Source organism: Mucor mucedo (assembly GCF_025094135.1).
Source record: "Mucor mucedo strain NRRL 3635 chromosome Unknown EV154scaffold_2, whole genome shotgun sequence".
In the NCBI taxonomy this organism is placed as follows: Eukaryota; Fungi; Mucoromycota; class Mucoromycetes; order Mucorales; family Mucoraceae; genus Mucor; species Mucor mucedo.
The window spans coordinates 202,448-221,092 of record NW_026252286.1 but is presented as its reverse complement, the minus strand read 5'-3'; the positions used below and the strand labels follow the sequence as shown (position 1 = coordinate 221,092).

At 37.3% G+C, this 18,645-nt stretch overlaps 7 protein-coding genes across 7 annotated transcripts; 3 read left to right on the top strand and 4 right to left on the bottom strand.

Annotated features, from left to right (window-relative positions):
* Positions 1 to 356: 356 nt before the first annotated feature.
* EV154DRAFT_475821 (major facilitator superfamily domain-containing protein) lies at positions 357 to 2,128 on the top strand (the record flags this gene model as incomplete). The annotated part of the gene is made up of 6 exons (XM_051598000.1): positions 357 to 424; positions 476 to 539; positions 656 to 985; positions 1,042 to 1,113; positions 1,190 to 1,562; positions 1,623 to 2,128. The coding sequence occupies 6 exons, from the start codon at positions 357 to 359 to the stop codon at positions 2,126 to 2,128; spliced, it is 1,413 nt and encodes a 470-aa protein (XP_051463437.1).
* Positions 2,129 to 2,159: 31 nt separating this feature from the next.
* Positions 2,160 to 3,286, bottom strand: EV154DRAFT_114817 (uncharacterized protein). The gene is made up of 2 exons (XM_051593919.1): positions 2,810 to 3,286; positions 2,160 to 2,674 (listed from the first exon to the last, which is right to left on the bottom strand). Exons 1-2 carry the CDS (start codon positions 3,191 to 3,193, stop codon positions 2,192 to 2,194), a joined length of 867 nt encoding a protein of 288 aa, XP_051463436.1. The 5' UTR covers positions 3,194 to 3,286; the 3' UTR covers positions 2,160 to 2,191.
* EV154DRAFT_546888 (velvet factor-domain-containing protein) lies at positions 3,260 to 4,703 on the bottom strand (the record flags this gene model as incomplete). The annotated part of the gene is made up of 7 exons (XM_051604717.1): positions 3,260 to 3,719; positions 3,779 to 3,863; positions 3,983 to 4,000; positions 4,093 to 4,154; positions 4,218 to 4,451; positions 4,513 to 4,579; positions 4,628 to 4,703. The coding sequence occupies 7 exons, from the start codon at positions 4,701 to 4,703 to the stop codon at positions 3,581 to 3,583; spliced, it is 681 nt and encodes a 226-aa protein (XP_051463435.1). The 3' UTR covers positions 3,260 to 3,580.
* Positions 4,704 to 6,456: 1,753 nt separating this feature from the next.
* On the top strand, positions 6,457 to 7,783 carry EV154DRAFT_490211 (uncharacterized protein). Its single transcript, XM_051599398.1, has 4 exons — positions 6,457 to 6,552; positions 6,610 to 6,816; positions 6,904 to 7,068; positions 7,130 to 7,783. Exons 1-4 carry the CDS (start codon positions 6,484 to 6,486, stop codon positions 7,697 to 7,699), a joined length of 1,011 nt encoding a protein of 336 aa, XP_051463434.1. The 5' UTR covers positions 6,457 to 6,483; the 3' UTR covers positions 7,700 to 7,783.
* EV154DRAFT_455079 (ankyrin repeat-containing domain protein) lies at positions 7,760 to 10,613 on the bottom strand (the record flags this gene model as incomplete). Its single annotated transcript, XM_051597330.1, has 4 exons — positions 10,549 to 10,613; positions 10,427 to 10,495; positions 8,584 to 10,356; positions 7,760 to 8,514 (listed from the first exon to the last, which is right to left on the bottom strand). The coding sequence occupies exons 3-4, from the start codon at positions 10,160 to 10,162 to the stop codon at positions 7,760 to 7,762; spliced, it is 2,334 nt and encodes a 777-aa protein (XP_051463433.1). The 5' UTR covers positions 10,163 to 10,356; positions 10,427 to 10,495; positions 10,549 to 10,613.
* A 564-nt stretch (positions 10,614 to 11,177) lies between these two features.
* On the top strand, positions 11,178 to 12,004 carry EV154DRAFT_455078 (50S ribosomal protein L6). The gene has a single exon (XM_051597329.1). It carries the CDS (start codon positions 11,240 to 11,242, stop codon positions 11,930 to 11,932), a length of 693 nt encoding a protein of 230 aa, XP_051463432.1. The 5' UTR covers positions 11,178 to 11,239; the 3' UTR covers positions 11,933 to 12,004.
* A 2-nt stretch (positions 12,005 to 12,006) lies between these two features.
* On the bottom strand, positions 12,007 to 13,028 carry EV154DRAFT_410632 (methyltransferase domain-containing protein; the record flags this gene model as incomplete). The annotated part of the gene is made up of 2 exons (XM_051595409.1): positions 12,007 to 12,387; positions 12,444 to 13,028. The coding sequence occupies 2 exons, from the start codon at positions 13,026 to 13,028 to the stop codon at positions 12,007 to 12,009; spliced, it is 966 nt and encodes a 321-aa protein (XP_051463431.1).
* Between the last annotated feature and the right edge of the window lie 5,617 nt (positions 13,029 to 18,645).

Below are 18,645 nucleotides of genomic sequence, written 5' to 3'. Positions count from 1 at the left end.
AAAGGAAGAAAGGCAGTGGTACACACGTGAACCTTTAATTATCTGATTTTAGTCATTTTTGATTAAAATAGGCATAACTTTATCAGATCTTTTTCCACAAGGGGGAAGGGGTGATGTTCTTATCTATAAAAGATGAAGCAACGAAAAAAAAATAATTATTTTACACTTTCCTTTTCCATTTTTTTTTTTTTTCTTTATATAAAAAAATTGCTATAAATGCATCAGGAGAGCACACCATTATTGCAAGACGATTGTTGTTCCGCCCAAGAAGGCTGTTGTCGTTACAATAAAGACAACAAAAAACCAGTGATACCAACAAATACATCACTTTACATTACGGAAGACAATGATCCCACATGTCAATTGTCAAATCAACCTTGGAAATACAAAATAGTTGCTTTACTATGCGCTATGTTTCTAGCGGGTAAGCGGTCTAAAAATTCTACATTATTTGCAAATATATGTTAAACAAAAGTCGTATAGTCGGAAGTCATTTTGCAGCTCATACGTTAGGTGCAATGAAATCTACAATTAAAAAAGTAAAGTAAACTAAAAAAAAAAAAAATGCACAATCCCCACCCCACCCCACCCCTTTTGTCATACCTCCAATGTTTTTTTTGTTGTTGTTTTTGGCTTAAAAACAAACAATAATTAGGAATATGGAATCACAAACTCTCAATATGGTGTTCTACAATCCAGTGTATCGATCGTCAATACTGTCTTACCATTGATTGGTGGAATTTTCATTGATGCATTTGGCACCATCCCAGGCTCCATCTTGACCACCGTCTTAATTGCGTCCGGTAATATCCTGGTCGCCGCTTCTACTTCCACAGCCAACCTCTCCATGATGATTGTCGGTCGTATCTTGTACGGTATCGGAAGTGGTACCGTGGTCATTGTACAAGAAACCATCCTTAGTCAATGGTTCCAAGGTCGGAGTCTGGCTGCTGTAATTGCCCTCATGATGACCGTCAGCCGACTAGTAAAGCTCAACATCTTATATCATCATCTGATATCATCTAACGCTCCCATTTTTAGTCTTCATTTGCTGCACAAGCCATCGTAGTACCAATCGCAAATTGGTCAGGTTGGTACGGATATGGATTCTGGGTAAGAAAGGAATGAGAGAATATCTTTCCCAATATATCCATATTAATTTTCTTTCTTTTTTCTGAATCATTTTTAGTTTTCTGCACTTTTATGTGTATTTTCTCTCTTGATCAATTTGGTCTACATTGTGCTATTGAAAAACATTTCTACTTTGACCGACCAAAAGAATTGTCAAGTACAACGTAATGTGATCAAGCGTAAAAAGTCATTCAGCTGGTCCAAGCTCATGTTCTTACCGCATTCCTATTGGCTTATCGCCGCCATGGAATTCCTCTTGGGTGGTGCCTGGGGTTGCTTCCTTCACATCAATAGTGAATTTGTAAAGTTCCGTTTCGGTTATGAAGACAGTAAAGCGGCTGCCGTCGCTTCCGTCGCTCAAATCTTGCCCATCTTTTTAATGCCCTTTTTAGGCCTTTTTGTAGATCGATATGGCAAGCGTACTTGGATGAGTAAGTAGCTGTGTGTATAAACTCATACTGGGATATTAAAAATTGTGTTTTTGCTTCTAGTGATGGGCAGTGGCTTTACCTTCTTGGCTTCTCTCCTCTTATTGGAATACACCTCTTTGAACCCCTTACTGGGCATGGTCAGTTTTAGTGCAAGTCTGGCTCTGGGTCCTGTCGCTTTGGTATCCTCCATCCCTGTGATCCTCCCACTTTCTCTTGTGGGCACGGGTATGGGACTGGTCAAATCCTGCACCAATGTCGGTGCCTCCTTATTCGATATTCTGACTGGTCTCTTGCAAGACATGGATGCCAAAAAGGGATATACGGGTGTCATTCATTTCTTTATCCTGATCGCCCTCTTGTCCATTTTGGCCGGTGTCACGTTATTCGTGCTGGACGGCGCCATCTATGATAATCTATTAGATGCGGGGAAATCCGTCGCTAATGGTGTGGGGGCTAAAAGACAATTATTGAACAAAAAGTTAAAGGTCAATTATATTTATGGTGGTATTTATGTCGTACTGGTCATCATCAGTTGGTTTTTATTCTTTCGCTTCATCTTAAAATAAAAAATTCCAATAGATATGCTTTTTTTTTAATAAAAATAATAGTAATAATAAAAAAAAGGGGCGTTATTTAGCATTTCTCCTTCCTTCATCTTTGATCATTGGTTCCTGTCTCGGTGCACCACCTTGTTGCCAATAACCACCTGGTTGCTGTTGCTGTTGTTGTTGGGGATGAGGCATATAATGTGGTTGTCCGTTACCATAGAAACCAGGTTGAGGAGCCATCTGACCATAGGGCTGTTGTGGTTGCTGTTGGGGCGATTGGCCATAGGCTTGTGGTGCCTGTCCACCTGGAGCATTATTATTACCATTACCGCTATTGGCAGTGGGAGCCATATTATAATTGGGATAATTATTGCTGGTAGGAGGAGGATAATTTTGATTACCATATCCAGTGTTATAAGGCTGTTGTTGTTGCTGTTGTTGTTGCTGCTGTTGTTGTTGTGGCGGAGGAGGTGCAGGTTGAGGAGCTGGAATCACAGGTGGATCCACCTTTTCAGGTTTTTTTTCTTCCACTCGAGGCGAGTCCGTGTAAGACGCGTCACCAGCCTATAGGTTGAACATATATATATTAATATGTGTTTATACATGTGTGTGTATTTTTTTTTTTTTTGGGTATTTTTTTTTTTTTTTTTTTTTTTTTTTTTGGTTGTGAGAAAAAGAGATGAGAGTAGTAAAACTTACAGATGGTTCAGCGGACATGGGATCAGGGGCATTTAAACAAGCCTGAATAAGGTTTTTTCCTTCGGGTTTAGTGACGATGGGCTGTAACTTGACGGTAGTAAAAGTATAGACCAAACCGGTTTCTGATACGACGAGCAACAAGACTTGAGTACCTGTCAATGTACTGAGTTCATAGGCCTTCTTCATGATACCGGCTTTTCTTTTAGAAAAGGTAATGTGTCTTCTATTTTTATCTTCAATGTATTCAATCTTGATCTTTCTTCTACCAGAGCGTCTGGCGGGCTTTTCCGTCTCGGAATCCTCACCTGCTGAATCCATGGGATCCTGTTGTTGCTCATAGAGTTTGACTTTGTCTTGTTGTCTTTCAGTCAAGTCTGGGTTCATTTTTTTTATATTTTATTTTATTATGGTAATTTTTTTTTTTTTTATTTTATTTCCAATTTAGATATGAAAAAAGAAAGGGAGTTGCCAAATTCAGTGGGTTAAAAAAAAAAAAAAAAAAAAAAAAAGGGAAGGGGGTTGTAAAAGAGGGATAGCGTGGATAGGGGTCTTGACAATTTGATTGGTTCATTTAAAATATGACGTATTTCTTTCTTGGGTTTTTTAAAACCTCGACAAACATACACATAAAACGCCACACCACCAGTAAATCATAGATTGGAACATACACAAGGAGCATAGGCATAAAAGGCTTAAAGTATAAATTATAGTTTTCCCGTGATTTTTTTTTTTTTAAAAAAAAAGCTTATAAAAAAGAGGAGAGAGAGCGAGTTAAAATTGGTTCCCATGGTAATACTTATCATGGGCAGTAGCAGGATCAGATATCAATAGATTTTCCATCGACATGACATTGATAGTAGAAGAAGAAGAAGTAGATTCTTGTTCATCCATCATTCCACGTCTACGCTTCCTAAAGATATATAAAGTCAGTCCCAATGTCTAAATGAATCTATCTTCTGTCCCCCTTACGTTGGAGTTGTCCCTGCCCTTGCTTCTTTACGAATCCTAATCCGAACTCCTTGATCCGAAAAAGAACGAGTGAGATCAGTCGACTCTATAGAATAAAAGATGTCCCAAAAGGGAAGGGGTAAAAATCAAAGAAAGAATAAAAAACGGAGCACACGCGATTTATTTAAAATGAATTGTTTAAAGGGGATCAAATATAAGGCTTACCCGACATACCAGGGAAGGCTATTCATTATTTATTGAATGATGAATGAAAACGTCAGAGAGTCCCATGTGTTCTGAAATAAGAAAAAAAAAATAGACGGTATGTAACTTACCTTTGGGTGAATACACTTGAAAGGGCTGTGAATAGATACTCGAGAGTCTTTCTACGTCTAACCTAAATCATAAATTAGATTAAATACACAGGTTTTTCATTTTTCTTTTAAAAGCGCGCGCGCACCCTTTGATTTGAAACAGGGTAAACTTAAGCTTAAATATGCCTTCGATTCGGATACTGATATCAGCAAATATAAAGAATGCACCTTCTGCATTGTTTGTATCTTTTAATTTGTGTAAGGATTGTACAACAGACCCTGCGGTAGTTCGATTATTATTTGCACAATGCAAATCACTATTGTCTAATGCATTTACCAATGTTGCATGTAGAAAGAAATTGGCGCTATTGTGATAATCACTACTCAAGATAATTTAAAATATATTCTGTTAGATTTCCCCCTTTGATATTCATTCTTTACTTGAAGGTCATAATGTTGCTTTGATAAAGTTGAACTATAGGCGGTGGATCTAATGGACGACGATCCACTGCAAGAAAGTTAATTCCTTTTCTTCTTCTTTTGTAAATGTATTTACCTTTGTCACGAAAGCTACATAATCTTGCCTTTAGTGGCTGCTGTCGTACGATCAAAGAATAAGGTAATGGATTCATAATAAAGTCATAGGGTTACAAAGGAAGAAGAAAAGAAGAAAAGGAAAAGGAAAGAATGAAAGTATTTGAATATATGGGTTTGCATTTCATTATGCTCCTCAAATGGGAAAATACTCCCCGGTTGCGTTTAATCTTACTTGTGTGGTTATTAATATTAATTAATACTTTTTTTTTTTTTTTTTTTTTTTTTTTTTTTGGCTGCTTGCTTGCTGTGAGGTTATTATACTTTAATATATCTCCCTTGTTGGGAAACCTTAACGACATCGATCGCCATCAGAATTATGACGTCTTGACAAGCCCAATTTGTTCTGTAAGGAGAACATTTTTTATGTATCAGCATGATGGAAGTGCAGTTTAAAATCTCTTTCTTTTTATAAAAAAAGAATATTCTAGGTATCTTCCCTTATGATTCTTTCGTTTGTTCCTTTTTTCATATAAATGATTTACATCCGGTTATCTAAATTAGGCTTTTAATAGGGTTAAGCCCGCCCTCTCTACAAAAAAAAAAAAAAACTTTTTCTGATAGAATAAGTAAATTATCCCAGCAAAGTATTCCCTTTTTATTTTTTAATTGCATTTCAATCTAAATCTCTGTCCTCTAATAAAAGGTAATATGATATTAGCAGAGTTCACAACCGTTAATGTACCTTAAATATGTCTTCTCGATGAGTTAATTTTATTGGCTCTATGTAAACTCCTTGGTTTTTTATACATCTGAATATGCTTTAATAAAAGTTTAAGAATTTAGAAGCTAAATCATATATGCTTGAATACAGTAAAAAAGACACCACTAACCTTAAAGGTTCTAAATCATTACCGAAAAAAGGTTCTCAATCAAAGCTATTTCTACTTCTTGTTTGAAATACACCCAAAGTGACACCAACAGCGTCTAACCCTTGATTCTTTTTGGGCGTCTTCATACCATCACCGAAAAAAATAAAGGAGAAGGATGGCGTTTGAATGTTTTTTTTTTGCTCATGCCTTATATAAAAAAATGTCCGTGGTGCTCTCTAGTTTTCTTTGTTTGCTTTAAATAGACATTCATTCTTCTATTATTAGGATTAGTTATCTTAACAAACTCCCTAAAACACTCTATTCCAAGCATGAACATGTACTACATGTAAAACCCTACTATAAAGGCAATTCGCATATAAAAGTGACATTTAGGACCTACTGCATGAATTTTTTTTTTTCTATATGGATATGTCCAAGTTTTCCTACATGTATGAATATATGTTACAGAACGTATTTATTTTTATTGAACAATTTGCAAATGCTACAATTGATTACCTCGCTTGGAATGTAGAGTAGCTGAGCCTTTTTTTTTTCTTCCTCAACTATGGTAATTTTACAAAAAGCAGCGGGATGCAAAAGGTCCTTTTTCGCTCAGTTACTGTCATACTAGACATAATTCTAAACTACGAGTCTAAATAAAATTAGAGACAGTAATGATTATTGTTTCCATAGTACAAAAGAGGCATCTCAAGGTACTTTGCGTGTGGATTTAATTGATGAATCTCGTCATGATTTACTAAAAATAGAAAGGGAAACTAAAAAATTATTAGCATAGAGTTTATATGAACTATGACTTTTTTCCTTTTTTGTAACTATTCATCTCCACACCAAAATGACCTAATTTTTTTTTTTAAAATCTGATAAAAAAATTTGGTGATGATGATGTCACGTCATTGTATTATAAAATAGCATCTTGGATGGAACGAAAAAACATTTTTTCTTCTTTTTTTTTTGCAAACAAAATTTTCTTTTTTTAATTATCAATATGCGTTTTACTTCTCCTAGCATGACTAGCGCACTTCGCAGTGTTGCTCAAGCCCGTATGGTTAACCAAGTAAGCACTTCTTTTTCATAAACTCACGTTACAACCAACTAACGGAAGAATAAACAGAACCAAACATTTGCTCGTGCTTATACAACCGGTGGTCAAGCACCCAAGAAATCCGGCAGCAAGATTTTAGTCGCTGCTTTAGTCGGTGCTGGTATCTTGGGCGGTATCACTTATAATTCATCTCAAACCAAGATTTTACCCGTGATTGAGGAAAAGATTCAAGAGAAAATCGCTGCTTTCAAAAATGACGGATTTGTGTCTCTCAAGGTTTGTTGTTGTACACGGCACACGGAAGGATAATTCAACCGTTTTTCTAAACCAAACTAAAAAAAAAACGCGTTCATCATTTTTTAGTTGGCCGAGATTAAGCCTATTACACATGATACCAGCCTTTTCAGTTTCGAACTTCCCAAGGGTCATGTCGCTGGTCTTCCTATCGCCTCTTGCGTGGTTGTCAAGCACGCTGTTGAAGGCGGCAAACCCATCATCCGTCCCTATACCCCCGTTTCTGAATCCGAGGTGAGTTTTCCATGTGGTAAGATGTAAATAACAAGAACACTAAAACAAAATCTATCTTTAGGCTGAAGGACATGTCGATTTCATCATTAAAAAGTACAATGACGGTAAATTGACTCCCGTGATTCACAACATGAAGCCTGGAGACACTCTTGATTTTAAGGGCCCCATTCCTAAATACGACTGGGAGAAAGATCAAAAGGCCAATGTTGGTATGATTGCTGGCGGTACTGGTATTACCCCCATGCTTCAAATCATCCGCAGAGTCTTTGATGAGAAATCCACCGATAAGAAGACCAAGATCTCCTTGATCTTTGCTAACCAAACCGAACAAGATATCTTGTTGAAGGACGAATTAGACAAGATTGCTAAGGAACACCCTGATCGTTTCAAGGTCACCTATGCATTGGATAAGGCTCCTGAAGGTTGGAACGGTGTGACAGGTTATGTTACCGCTGAGGTTGTCAAGGCTAACTTACCTAGCCCCGAACAAGATGACACCATCATCTTTGTCTGCGGTCCTCCTCCCATGGTTAAATCTTTAGCTGGTGTTCGTACCATGAAGAGTCAAGGCGAACTCGAAGGTGTCTTGAAGGAATTAGGTTATGAACAAAAGAACGTCTTTAAGTTTTAAAGTCATATAACAAATTTTTTTTTTCTTTATTAATATCATTATTATTTATTTTTAATAAATTCAAGTTTTCTGATCAAATTTAAGCATACCACATTTTCTCATCTTCATGGCAAATTTAGGTGGTAATTTTACCGGAGGAGGAGAGGTATAACCGATATCCAATGTGATGGTAATGATACTCTTACTTAGATGACTATAATCATCCTTGATCACTGAAATCACTTGATCCAAACGAACAAAATAGATGTCCGTTTCCAAAAATTTCTGTTTCTCCCCTTGACGTGATTGATCTTGTGTCAACATGGTGGATAGTGGAGACCAAAGTCTTTCCTTTTCTTTGCTCTGAACCGGTCGTCTGTCCAGATGAGGATACTGACTCATTAAATCCTGTGTACTAATCCCCAACAGTAGACTCACTTGGAGATCCACCACAAAAAAGTGATCACATAATTGAATTGTATAAAGTGGAAGATAGCGGGATGCACAATGAATGGAAGGGTATAGGTCTTCTTCTTTTAAAACGACTTTTTGTTGCCATCGTTCGGGAGGTGGCGTAGGTATAGGTGTATGCGGTCCTTCGTCAACAGTCGTGGTCGGGGTCGTTGCTAGGGTAACTTCGGTTTTCACCAAATGTGCTTTTAAGCTCTTTTTAGGCAAATGCTGGCCCGAAAGTTGTCGCGCATGCGCTTTGGCGGTCTTCATATCACCAAATACACCACCACTATGATTGCCGATGGGCGACGTGGGAGATTCAGGTTGTTTACACGGTGGCATATCTGCTGCCAATACCAGTTTTCGTTTTTTCGGCTTGATATCTTTTTTTTTTATATGCATATATTGTTAGTACATCAGACGAGCATACGAAATGCAGAGACACATCATACCTTTGTACTGCTTTAGCAGAGCCTCGATTTCTTTATTATCTTGATCGATGGCGATTTCCAGCGGTGTCAGGCCTTTCGAATTTTTAGCATTCACATCAGCACCGTATTCGAGTAGTAAGAGCACTACATCCGGGTATCCATTCTCGGTTGCATCATGAAGGGGAGTATCGAAATCAGCACCTTGACAATTGACATTTGCGTTTGATTCGAGGAGTAATCGAACCACGTCAGTTTTTCCACGTAAAGCGGCTTCATGTAATGGTGTATAGCCGGCATGATCTCGTTCACATGGATTTGCGCCAGCTTTTAATAAGGTTTCTACCGCTTGTACGTTACCACGAATGGACCATCGATGAAGATGCGTACGTCCACTGGTATCCTTTTTATAAGGATCGAATTTACTTGTATCTACAACCATCGGTTTTTTTGGCGTTATGGGCGTTGTTGTTGTTGTAGGTGGTGGTGGTGGTGGCTCAGAGGAACAGTCTCTTTTGGATGACGATTTTCTCTTCTTTATATTATTATGCGTATGATTATGATTATTATTATTATTTACAATGGTTTCTTCCTGTCGTTCTCTTTTGGCTTGTTGTTTCTTTTCTGCTTTTTCAAAAGCCTTCATGATGGCTTGAATCTTACGCTCCTCACGTGATAGTAAAGCATCTTCGTTGTTATTTTTACGTTTCTGTTTGGTATTGGATACAAAAGTGATTTCATCAATGGCTTCCGTGGTTGCTCTTAATCGGCGTTCTTCGTCAATGTGAGCAGTAATGATTTGTCGCACCGTCACTGAATGAGAGACAGCATAGGGTGTCTGATCTTGAGCATCTGTGGCATGCACATCTGCACCCATTTGAACAAGGTATTGTACAATAGCTTCATGACCGTACTGACAAGCAATGTGTAATACGGTGGAGGCACCCTGACCCAAGCTATTGATATCAGCACCGTGGTCAATTAATAATTTGGTGATTTCCAAATGACCATAGCGGGCAGCACAATGTAACGGAGTCCATTCTAAGGTATCAGTTGCATTTGTATTGGCACCGGTCATTAATAAGTGCTGTACTTTTGTGAGGTTGCCATCGATACAGGCGCGATGAAGCGAAGTTTTACCCTGCGTGTCTCTAGAAGCCAAACGATCTAATTCCTTCATTTTGGCCTTGACAAGACTGATGCAGGTCTTGTCCTCACAGAGATCGATGGGTCTCTTTTTATCGGTGTTGAGGGCATAAACGTCTGCGCCCGAGTCGACCAATAATTTCACACAATCGGCATAACCATATGAACAGGCGTCATGTAAAGGGGTGTCGTCTTCAAATCCACGTACGTTAACAATGGCACCGCATTGGATGAGATGTTGGGCAATGGCGTATTGACCTTTGAGAGCGGCTTCATGAAGTGGAGCCCAGCCTGCATTATCTCTGTGATTTACATCTGCACCACGCTCAATTAATTCCTTGACTTTCTGAAGACTGCCTGAACTGGTGGAAGAAAATATTTTGGTGCGTCCTGCTTTATCCGTCTTGTTGGGGTCTTGACATGATGTTCTTCCTCGAGGCTTTTTATCATGTGTCATTCTTACTGTTTACAAGGGCGTTGTTGTTATTGTTGTTGTTGTTATGTATGTGTGTGTGGTGTGTGTATGTATATATAAAAGTAAGAGTGTATAGAAAAAAAAAATTTTTTTTTTGTAAAAGAAAAAAAAAAGGGAAAATGTAATGTATATATAATTATATATAAAGAAAAAAAAAAAGTGTTATATCATACAATCTATTTTAAACATTTAAAAAAGGGTTAAACAATCTCTTTCTATTTGTTATTTTTTTCTTTTTTTTTTTACCAATAAAAGGATTATCTATTTCTTTTTTTTTTCTTTGCAAAGAATAAGAATATATATATATATAAAAAACTAGTGTGCGGATTAATAAAAGTTGATTATTGTTTAAATGTTCTTTTGTTTTTACCCTTTGTTCTTTTATGAAAAAAAAAAAAAAAAGGTTTTTTTTTCTGTAAAAAAAAAAAAAAAAAGAGTTAAAAAAGAGGAAAAGAGAGAACTAAGAGAGAAAAAAAAAAAAAGTCAAAATGAGAGTCAATGCATTTTGTAACAAAAGGTGACGTCACATGATTTTTTTTTTCATGTTCAAAAATAATTTAGGTATCCCAATTGTTGTCAAAAAGAAGGTTATTAGGAGTTGAATTAGAAATAACATGTTATTTATGGGTGTAATTGTTCATTAGCAAGTATTTTGTTTTAATTAATCAAAAAGAATTATGAAACTTTATAAAGATATAACGCCCCCCACCCCCCTTTTATTTGACATTCGGTGTTTTAGTTTTCGTTGCACAAGATCGAAATTCCCTTTCTCTTTTATTTCTCTTTGTATAACTTATTTAACTCTCTCCGTTATGCTTCAAACATATATTCATGCATCATCAATCATCTCCCTCATTCGACAGCTGACCACAACTGATAAGTTCCAAAAAAAAAAAAAAAAAAAAAATCAGGGCCAAAAAAAGAAAGTCCGATGTGACTATCTTTCTACAGACAAGAAGGAAAAAAAAAAAAAAAGAAAAAGAAAAAAGACCCAGTTGGGTGGGCCCCTAGCTAGTGCGGACCCCCTCACTTTTTTAATTTTTTTTTTAATTAGCTAGAATGAGCTTCACAAGATTAAGTGTAGGATTCAAGGGCTTGAATGGCTTAGGAAGCAGACAATTTCATGCTGCCTCACCTGTATTGTCTCATATTGGACGTAAACCTATCGCCTATGCTCAAGAAATCAAAGTGGAACATGACATGACACCTATTACTGAACCTCGTATTCCTTCTGAATTACACAACACGCTCTTGACAGTTACAGGCCCATTAGGAAAGTTATCGTTACCCATCAAACCTTTTGTTCATATTGGTCTTACTCCTGCCGCCAAAGACGACCCCAACGCTGAGAATTTATTACAGGTCTCCATCGAAAACGATCAGGAAAAGCAACAACGTTGCATGTGGGGTACTACTCGTGCATTGATCAACAATGCCATTATTGGTGTCTCTGACGGCTACAAAGTCTATTTACGTCTTGTTGGTGTTGGTTACAGAGGTCTTTTGGAAGGTGATAACAGAATTTTATCTCTCAAATTAGGTTATTCTCATCCTATCCAAATGGAGTTACCCCAAGGTGTCACTTGTACTGTACCTGCTCCTAACCGTATCATCTTGCAAGGTGCTAACCTTCAACACGTCACAGAGTTTGCTGCAAAGATTCAACGTTGGAGAATGCCTGAACCTTATAACCAAAAGGGTATCTTTATCAATGACGAAACCATCAAGAAGAAGGAAGGAAAGAAGAAGTAAAAAAGATGATTTTTTTAACAAAAAATAAATGTATATATATCAATAAAAACCTAGATGTTTGTTTTTCATTTATATTACTTTGATCCAATGTATACTACATTTCGTGGTGAAGCATCCAAGTCAAATAATGGATACATCCATGCGCCCTTGTATTCATCTTGACTCTTTTCAATGCAATCACGTAAATATATCCATCGATCCACCAAGATAATACTCTCTACAATAGGTGCCAACAACCCACGCAATATCCAAAGCGTCACAAACTGTCGATCCACTCCCTTTGCTCGACTCTTTTCATAATGCATCTCGGCTTCTTCGGCTGTAATCGTATCCTCTCCTAATTTCAATCGTCTTAGGGACGCTTTCACAAACGGTACAAATTCCTTATTTTGCTTGATTCTACCCAAACGAGGAGGATCATTGATATCAGACAATCCTCTCTCCACCAACATTTCCTAGTAATATAATCTTAGTATTACCACAGCCACTCACACATATATCTAGTGTATACCTGAAGTAAGGCTCGAAAGTAATAATTGTCAAAGGCCTTGATGCATTGCTCTCCTTCTTCCAACCATCGTGATGGCGTATGACAGGACAACACTTTGGCCGTTGATCCCACTTTAATCAGATCTTCTTTTTCCTTTAAATAGGTGCTCATGGGAAACCCTTCCTTTGTCAATGCATTATAACAACATCCTACATTCACCACACACGCCACTTGTTCACTTTGTGCAAACAAATTAAAGATCATGGGCGACAAATCTCCACAGGTATGTAAGCCTGTAACCAACCAACGTTTCTCTTCGGGAGAATCAGGACTCCAGCGAGCCAAGACTTGTGCTAGGTTCTCTGGAGTGATTTTTTCCGTCACATGCTTTAGATTGGGATGGTTGTCTTGTTCTTTTAACCACTTGAGGGCTTTTTGATCGTACTTTTTAGCGCCAGTGGTTTGAATCTCACACATGTCCACTGCTAATACTTCAAGCCCTTGATCAAACGCCAGTGCTCGTGAGAGATACCCTTGACCCGAGCCAAGGTCAATGACTGAGTGAATACCTCGTTCATCAGCCACACTTTTAATCAAGTGGCTCATCAATTCTACTTCATGAATCTTTTTATCGCTCATACCACACGTAATGTGTTTACTGATGCCTTGATCTTCTTCTTTTTTATTCACTACACGAGGTAAAGCTAGGTCGCGAGTTGCATCTAAATACCGTTGAAGCGATTCCGGCCAAATCGACTTAATTTTTTGTTTAGTTTTTTTTTTTCTCTCTCTCTTTCTATCCTATCATATTTCATCCATTTACATGATCACTGGTTTCGGAGGTCAATTCCAACATGTCCATGGCCCAATTGTCACCTTGCATGCGATCGGTAAGCGCTTCTCGCCATTCGAGAGGAAAATTCTCCCATTCAGAAAGTGTTACGAAGTTAAAGGCAAGTACATGAATTAACCAATGGTATTCCTTGTAAAACGACATGAGTCTTTCCAGGTATTCTTCTGGACTGTCATGGCTGTATTTTGCTGGTAACGGAAAAGAGTTTGACATGCTGGAATATAAAACCCTCCTTTCAACGAAAAAAAAAATAACATTTGTGGTTGTCTCTCTCTTTTTTTTGATTTACCGACGTTTTCACCTGGTTACCGAAAAAGCTTATCCCACGCGACCTGTCCCTTCTAAAATAAATCAATGAGGAAGGACTTATTAGCTGCATAATGACGAATCCTGGGTAAAGTGATATTATTCTCTTTGAAATTGGCATCCTTCATATCCTTTGCCCGTTGCCGTTGCTGATTCATTTTTACTTTGGCTAGGAGAGGGGGGGGGGGGAGTGTACCATCGTGCACAACGAATAAACCTAGGTTTAAGTACAAAGCCTATCTACCTCCTTTTTACCAAAGAAGACAACTTTTGCATGAATAAAAAAAAAAATGGAATATCCAACACTTGCCTTGATTTATACTCCTCTGTTCGAATCAAGTTTTCCCTACCCTACCTTAAAAAAAAATCTTGTTTCACCGCTTGTTCCATCATGCTTTTCTTTGGAGCTGTTTCGATCTTTCATCTAATCTTGTCCAAGGTTGGGTATAAATAAGATATGATTGTTTAGAATGGTGCAATCAAGTCTGGGTATATGGGTATATGGGTATAAGGGTATATGGGTATATGGGTATATGGGTATATGGGTATATGGGTATATGGGTATATGGGTATATGGGTATATGGGTATATGGGTATATGGGTATATGGGTATATGGGTATATGGGTATATGGGTATATGGGTATATAAGTATATGGGTATATGGGTATATGGGTATGTATTTGATAATAATCTTTGTTTTTTTAATTTATGAAACACCAGGATTGGGATAAATGCATCATGCTCGGTACTTTGGGTATTCTTTGTTTCTGGCTAAAAGACTTGAGGGTATAAAGGTCTTATTGGATTTTTAAAGCACCAGGCTTGCTATTTTGCATTGAAAGCTAAATATTTTATGTTTAAATCGTCAGGCGTGGGAGGTATATAGGGTGCTTGTTGGTTTTGAATAGCATTGGGCTTGAATAATTAGGGATTGCTTTATTCTTCTAAAGCGCTAGGTTTGGGTATAGGTGGGCATCTTCTATTTTCTATAGCAACAGATAGGAGGACCTTGGGTGTTGAGAGTGTTTTTTTATGTTTACAGCATCAGTCTCTGGAGGGATAGAAGGTGATTATATTTTGATATCACCAGCTTCAAATATCAAAAATGACAATTGATGGCCAGGCTTGGGTATGTTGATATAAGTTCTGCGTCTTCTTTTTTAATTTCTACAACACCACGATCAGGCATATATAGTAAATTGGATGTATTCTACATGCATGGTACTAGGCTCGGGTATACTCTATATCTAAGGCGTCAGCCTAGGGAAGGGTGGGGGGGGAGGGGTATATTGAGGGTATCTTCTATGTTTATAGCGCTGAATTCAGATAAATGATTTGAATTAGCATCAGGCTTGGGTATAGGCGTGTGTATTATTCTAGTTCTACATCCTCTCTAAAAAACTATAATTGGGTATGGCATCAGGCTGTATAGATAAAATGGGTATCTTCTTTCCCAGCACCGGATATAAGCATCAAGTGTACTTACTCTATCATAAAGCACTGGGTTTGGGTATCCGCAGCAGGCTTGTGGGTATAGGTGATGATTATAATGAATAGCACCAGGCTTGAGTATTGAGGGTATATTCTATATCTATGACACCGGGATAATTCTATTTCTACAACACCAGGCCATGGGTATCAAGAGCATATTCTAAAGCATTCTACTTGGGTATAAGGGATGTGTGTGTGTGTGTGTGTGTGCGTGTGGGGTATGTTTTATGCCTATAGTGCAACAGGTTTGGGTATAAGTAGTGAGATTATCATGAAGTTAAAAAATCGGACACAAGTAATTTTTATCAGCGTTGCAAGACGTGAAGTAGATGTATTATTGACGGAGCAAACAAGACTTGAAAGGCCAAATAGAGTATTAAGAGTGGTGTCAACGAAGGTTATCGACACCGATTTTTTTTTCTCATTAGTGCATTACGCGTATACTTGTCAGATCCTAGTAGTAGTATTCAGTCAACAGGCCACTTGTTGTGGAGCCATTATTTTGGTTTTATCCTTATTGGACTTTTATGAGAGAGAGAGAGAGAGAGAGAGCCAATAACCTATATTAATTTTTAAAATATAGCTACAAGGACACCAACATGCTTTGACATTGGCGATACAGGTCCAGGAGGTGTGAAAGACGGGCATACACGTACACCATACAACGCGTACTTCTTTCTCTATAAGACTTTTTATAATCTTAATGAGACCATTGTTTGACATTACGACCCAGTAGACGCACCATTGTTATTTGGAGAGGAGACCGAGATGAGCGTTGCTGCAATGCCTTTTGTTCAACATTATTACTTTTCATGAATAGAAAAAGAAAGAGCAGCGAAAAAAAAGAGAGGTGCCTCTTCCTACTTATAAAGAGAGACTGTGTGAGAGTTTGTGGCTATCACTTCCATGGAGGTTTCAGTTTGATTATGTTATATGGATTATTAGCTAACCCAAAATTAAAGGGAGGTTTGTACTACCTTGAAAATTATTATGCAAAAAATGTGGAGCACGTAAAAAAATCCTGACATGTAAAAGTAATGCTCTCTTTTTTGAAAATTACTACTCGGTAGATAAAGATGACTTATGACAGCCCTTCAAGTTATATTGAAGGGATACATTGACCATCTGCATTACAAAAAGGCTTTTTCATGCTCTTGGTAGATAAACAAAAAAAAAAAGTACACTAAAATAGGGGGTAAATAAATTTAATTGCAGCAACATTTTGTAAGCAAATAAAATAATAGGATGTGTGATCATAAAAAGTAAACCTATTTATTTTACAAGAGTGGTAAGAGAGAAGAATATACATATATATATATACTACTTCACTGTAAGTGTAGGAGTGTTAATCATTGGGAATCAAGTAAAATAATAATCTCCACATATAAGATCCCATTAACTCGTTGGAAACACATAAACAAATGAAATATATTAGCCGATGAGTGTAGTGTGATCTTTAGCTACAGTGACTTGTGGAATGATTTAGAAATCTTTGAGTCGACTTATATCACTTTTACTAACTATCTAAATAATATACACCCTTGTCGTAATAAAAGAGGGCACGATGATAATTTATTGTACACTCTCTATGAATCACCACATTCAGACCAGTAACTGTTTATCAGGTGTCTGTGTGTGTGCGTGTGTTCACTTTATTCTGATTGACTTTCTCACACGGCATGTCATTTTTAAAAAGCAAATGTCAAAAAAAAAAGATTTAACTATATCATGATGCCGTCACTGAAAAAGAACATGAAAATCCATTCTTCTCTACGTTCTATTGGGACAGATACATTTGCTAATATCTAAGAAATCCTCTCATGTCGTCATGGCAAAAGGGTCATGAGGTGATACATTCTTTTTTTATTTTATTTTTCGCCCTGAGGCTCCCCGCTCCCACTTTTAAATTATGGCATGTTTCATTTCATTGGGTATGTACCATACATTAGAACGGGAACAAAAGTGAGCCATTTATTAATAATGATTGAGATAGATTACCATTTATTTTTAAACCTTTAGGGATCTTATCGTTTATTTCTTGTACGTCTTTAGAGGGTACGGTGCTGTGCGAGTGGCCTGTCATTTTCTTTCAGGTGTGAATTCTAGACGAGTCTGTTTTAACATGTGATATCCTCATTTTATATGCTACCAATGACATGGTATACAAACGCACCACTCTGAGAATCTGTCCTGCCATCATCATTGTATACGCTATAGACTGTAAATAGCCATTGTAAATAGCCAGTGGTTACAGGCCCACCCCCAAAAAAAAAACGGGAGAGGAGATTGTACTGCCAATAATGGAGTGGGAACATGGATTACATCATGATTATTCTTTGACAGGGTTGCGTGTTTCCCAATTTGAGATAACCAATTCTTTCATCCAATAGCGATAGAGACAGATAAAAACAAAAAAAAAGTCCCATTGAACGGACGTATGCTAATAAATAGTATTTTAGTAGATATACATGTACTGACGGAAGGAAAAATATACATGCATAATGCAGAGATATATACCTGTGTCATGCCCGATAATAAGAAATAAGGCTTATTATTTCGGCCGATCTATCCGCGAAGAAGAAAGTTTATTTTTGGGGGAAAGATGGATGATAAGCAAAGACCAACGTGTGTGTGAATAAAATCGGAGTCTTTGTAAAAAAAAAAAGGTGACGAGAGAGATGTCCAAGATCTCTCTACTGTTTTCCCAAATAAAAAAAATTATCCCACATCTTCCCACTTTTACAGGTAATTTTGACGTCTATCCCATTCGGTTGTGTTCAGGGGGGTGGGGGTAATTACGGGAACTTTTTTTTACTAGGCTAGGGTACATCACTCAAACATACCACCTTTTTACTGGGCCAATGGGGTAAGAAGACGGTAAATGACTGAAAAAAAAGAACAGACCTACACAACTTGTAATTCTTCCAAAGGTCCCTTCCCTTTACCCGTCCTTTTTTTAATTTAATTAGAGCTGTCTGCTTTCCCATTTAAAGAGTGGTAATAAATAAATGGGTAAAAGTTAAATAATAAGAAAAGCATTTAGGATGACTTTTGTGCTCATGACAATTTTTTTTTAAACATTCGGGTCATATACTCATTGATTGGATACACCCCTTTTAATAAATAATAGTTATTCCGGGGACTTGTGAATAAATTTTTCCACGGATATTTTACATAATCAATTTAAAAACAAGCTTTTCAAGTCCCGTTGCTGCAATCATTTGGCTTTATTCAAGTTTCCTTGGCATCACCAAGGTGATAGAGATTCCATACAAAATGAGAGGGAAAAGAGAAGGGGGAGGGGGAGAAAATAGTGATTATACATCATCTATGCAAAAGCAGAATTCATATTACCAATAGACAAAAGGGCTGTTTTCCGAAAAAGGGAAAACAGGGTCAAATCCATATTAAAATGAGAGAGAGACGTCGGTGATCAAAGACAGAGAGGCACCCCCAGTAAAATGCCCCACTCGACTTTCCATTTTCGATCGACGCACATTCAATTTAACTGGTAAAGGCGGGGAAATATCTAAAGGGAACAATTGGGTAAAAAAAAAAAAAAAAAAAAGGTT

Bases quoted from the DNA above. Each gene is read 5' to 3' on its own strand.
- EV154DRAFT_114817 (XM_051593919.1), bottom strand. From the start codon at position 3,193: ATGAACCCAGACTTGACTGAAAGACAACAAGACAAAGTCAAACTCTAT. The intron at 2,675-2,809 runs GTAAGTTTTACT...TTCAACCTATAG, and splicing joins CCATGTCCGCTGAACCATCT to GCTGGTGACGCGTCTTACAC.
- EV154DRAFT_490211 (XM_051599398.1), top strand. From the start codon at position 6,484: ATGCGTTTTACTTCTCCTAGCATGACTAGCGCACTTCGCAGTGTTGCT. The intron at 6,553-6,609 runs GTAAGCACTTCT...AAGAATAAACAG, and splicing joins AAGCCCGTATGGTTAACCAA to AACCAAACATTTGCTCGTGC. The intron at 6,817-6,903 runs GTTTGTTGTTGT...ATCATTTTTTAG, and splicing joins ACGGATTTGTGTCTCTCAAG to TTGGCCGAGATTAAGCCTAT.
- EV154DRAFT_455078 (XM_051597329.1), top strand. From the start codon at position 11,240: ATGAGCTTCACAAGATTAAGTGTAGGATTCAAGGGCTTGAATGGCTTA.